This window comes from Varroa jacobsoni, unplaced genomic scaffold, assembly GCF_002532875.2.
Source record: "Varroa jacobsoni isolate VJ856 unplaced genomic scaffold, vjacob_1.0 contig02902, whole genome shotgun sequence".
NCBI lineage: Eukaryota > Metazoa > Arthropoda > Arachnida > Mesostigmata > Varroidae > Varroa > Varroa jacobsoni.
The window spans coordinates 38676-42275 of record NW_019214908.1 but is presented as its reverse complement, the minus strand read 5'-3'; the positions used below and the strand labels follow the sequence as shown (position 1 = coordinate 42275).

The window sequence follows — 3600 nt, the reverse complement described above, 5'->3', positions numbered from 1 at the left end:
CAAAAGGATATCTAGTGCTAGTTAACCTATAGGATGGCATTTATCTCCCACCCACTTTCTAATCTGAGTTGTTATAGAGTTCTTGTTGTAGGAAAAATCAGGTGGCCTGTTCTATTTTCTGCAATTAGAACTGCGAACACATCTGTCCCTCTATTATATACTGGACCGGTGTGATCTACAAAAGAGGGAACCTGTCACGAAGCGATGCCTTCCCATCAGATTAATAAGGGTAGACACTAAGCGAGAAAAGAGCACGTTTGCTGTGAATTTACCCTCACCATCCATTTATTTTGCTGGCCTTAATGTTTATACATTTCGTCATCTCTCTTTGTATATATTGCGTCTTTTTTTCATCGTTGCTACGAATTAACTTTAGTACTGTTGTTGTCGGTGGTGGTAGCTTATTGTTATCGGTGTCATGTCTTTACTTCTTCATATGTTTTCCTTGGTCAGATAGTTTCCCGTTGTTTTTTTAGTTTTCGGTATTTCAATAAGTTGAGATTAAAATTGAAGTTCCATTCTAACTTGCGTAAGTCATGTTGTTTGGTGTCGTTCTTTCACTCGTATTCCTTTCTCACTAGTAACATTCCTAAATAGTTTGCTTGCACTTTGGGTTGGATCCGCCAAACGATAATAGCAGACTCTGCCGCAGACAACTCAGGACACTGTCTGCTTTACCACTCGACGTATCCAAAGCAGCCACCATGGACACGCATGGGCCACAATTGCAACAACACACTATAGCAATAATAGAGTAGATATCTCGCACATTGTGATGGTGCTATACGACTCTTTGACCATTGCACTCATCGTAACATCATCATTTTATGTCAGCATTTTGCTTATACGACGCTTTGCGTGTTCCATTCTCGCTTTCGTCTCTGTCCGTCGGAATGGCGTATTTGCGCGCGAAAGAGCCTACATAAAAACGCTGGTTTCTGATAGTTGTGGACGCGAATCACGCAGCATCCACCATCTTCGGCCTTGTCAGTTGGTCTCGTTCTCGTCTCTCGTTTCCAAGATGCGTACTTCTTCTGCTAATTAAATTGTAACATATTGGTGAACTATAAGTTTTGCCTCGTGAACTAATTCCGATTACACTGGAGCTTGCTTTGCTTCTCTACGTTGCTGTGTTTTATTTTTTCCTTTTTTGTATCCCTTTTTCTCATTCATTTTGATTCTTCCTCTACCTTTAGCTCGCACGTATATGAAAAATCAATGGCAGATTAGGGACGTCACGGAGGCGACTAATTTCGCCTACATGGCGCCAATATACTGTTGCTGCAAACACAGCTGCCTGTTTTTTTATTATGAATTGTTTAATTTTTCTAAGCGAAAAGGATAGCCTTAATCTCGTCATAAAGGACAAGCACGAAAGCACCGCCGGTACCGCGAAGAACGTTGGAGAAAGCACCTTTGAAGAATGCACCTGGGCCTTCCTGCTTGGCGATCTTGGCCCAGCAGTCGAGGGTACCCTTGTACATGATGTCGCCTCCCTTGCGGCCGGACTGCATCATCATACGACGACGGACAGTGTCGAACGGATATGAAATGACACCTGAGATAGTCGTGACAACCTGTGCGATAGCCCAGGAAACGACAATATGTGTTTTCTTGGGGTCAGGCAGCATGCCCTTGGCGGTATCGAAGAAGCCGAAGTAAGCGGCTCGGTAGATGATGATGCCCTGGACAGATACACCGAAACCACGGTAGAGACCGATAATACCATCGGACTTGGTCACCTTTTTGAGACAGTCGAGAAGGCCGGTGAATTCTCGCTGGCCAGCGCCTTTGCCCACATCGGCACCCAAACGGGTACGAGCAAAATCAAGGGGGTACACGAAGCAGAGCGAGGTGGCTCCGGCGGCACCGCCTGAGGCCAGGTTACCGGCGAAGTAACGCCAGAATTGAGTCTTCTTGTCCACTCCACCAAGGAATATCTGCTTGTATTTGTCCTTGAAGGCGAAGTTCAGCGCCTGAGTAGGAAAGTACCTGCAAATCGAATGCACATAATCATGTTCGGGTTAATACCATTCACGCAGAGCGTTTCCACGCATGGACATCACATAAATTTAGACGCATTCATGGCACGCGTACACGGGTGCACACAAGAACAAATTGCATCGCGCGGAAATATCGGTCGCGTGAAAGGCCAAAGTAGGCCCAAACCGCCCTACCGGGCATGGTTCGGAGCCGACCCGAGTCAAGATGGCGGAGGTGGCTCAATGTCACCCGGGTGGCCCATGGCGCGATTTGGGTTGCAGTAAATAACATGTACACGGTAGAACTTCACTGAAAGTCAGCGTGTCCAAAATGACACTTCACGTGATGGAACAAACGTACCTGATGACATTGGCAAGATTACCACGCCAGAAAGCTGTAAAGCCCTGCTCCTTAGGGATGCGAACGAAGACATCGATAATGCCCTTGTACTGCTGGTCCTTGGCAATCTGCTTCGAGGCGTGCTGGACCTGGAGCAGGAGCTTGACGCGCTCAATTGGGGCTACAGCGGTCTTCGATACGGCGGCAGCGATACCACCAGCCACGAAATCTTGCGCAAAGGACATGGGATCGAATCCCTTCTTCTTCTCAGCCATTGTTCACGAGATGTTTCTAGCCCCTGTCCGGTCACAAACAGACACCAATGGACCAGCAGTCGACTGTACCGCCACCGCTCAACGCTCAGGTGCTTAAAAGGAGCTCACCCTCTCTAAGACGGAGGGGGAGAGCAGACGGCGGGTTAGTCGGCTCGAGTTGTAGAGGCGGGAAGATCTCGAATATCCAGATCGATCTTGAAGGAAATCTTTTGCGTTAACCAATTTTTCACCAGGTGTCTAACAGGAAAAAATCCACAGCTTAAATGATGCTTAAGGGCGTATTTGCATGTAAAATTTTGAAATCTAACTAGCTTTTCCGTGCCGTTTCACTCAATATGGTATCAATGCAGTTTGGAAGAAACTTTATCTACCCACCTGACCGCCCGCCCGTCCGCTGAATCGGAGAGTGAGCCAGCGAAAGGCCTGCCCTCGCGCTCCGACCAACGACGTCCACCGACTGGAAAGGGGACCGCCGCTATTGTGGCTGCATGAGAGGGCCAAAGGTGTCTGTTCGTTGGTTCCGTTAGTCCACTAGCTAACCGCGGCGCTGGCAGAACCGCTAGTGGCGGCAGCCACTGCAGTAGTAGCAGCAGGTATCATGTAGAAATTATGTTTCAAAAAATGATCGGCTAGCGAGTGCCAGCTGTGACTCAAATGAACGAGGGCTTCGCTGCAAGCGCGTGATGTGCGAACGTCGCCATTCAGCTGGCGTAACCGGTTTCTTCTTCGGACAGCGAGTACTCCGAGCAGTATTATGCTGAAGCACGTGGAGCTGTCATCACCGTCAGCACTGTATCATAGGCACGGAAAAATTCATTTAGACTAGGATAGGATGTAAAATGATCGAATATCGAAAAATATATCGATATGTGCGCATTTTAGTGTTGTTGTTATTGATAACATTTTGTTTCAGGCTCCTGATTTAGATTTATTTAATGAAGTAGCAAAACCGCGGTTGGCCTTCGCTTAGTGAAGGGCGCATGGTCATACTCGCTGGCGCTCA

At 47.5% G+C, this 3600-nt stretch overlaps 1 protein-coding gene across 1 annotated transcript; it reads right to left on the bottom strand.

Annotated features, from left to right (window-relative positions):
- Positions 1-256: 256 nt before the first annotated feature.
- On the bottom strand, positions 257-2690 carry LOC111272665 (ADP/ATP translocase 1). The gene is made up of 2 exons (XM_022854248.2): positions 2344-2690; positions 257-1992 (listed from the first exon to the last, which is right to left on the bottom strand). The coding sequence occupies exons 1-2, from the start codon at positions 2595-2597 to the stop codon at positions 1329-1331; spliced, it is 918 nt and encodes a 305-aa protein (XP_022709983.1). The 5' UTR covers positions 2598-2690; the 3' UTR covers positions 257-1328.
- Positions 2691-3600: the final 910 nt, after the last annotated feature.

What these genes read in the sequence shown, in the direction of transcription:
- LOC111272665 (XM_022854248.2), bottom strand. Translation starts at nt 2,597, where the DNA reads ATGGCTGAGAAGAAGAAGGGATTCGATCCCATGTCCTTTGCGCAAGAT. An exon ending in AATCTTGCCAATGTCATCAG is followed by an intron (nt 1,993 to 2,343) that starts GTACGTTTGTTC and finishes TTCGATTTGCAG; the next exon opens with GTACTTTCCTACTCAGGCGC.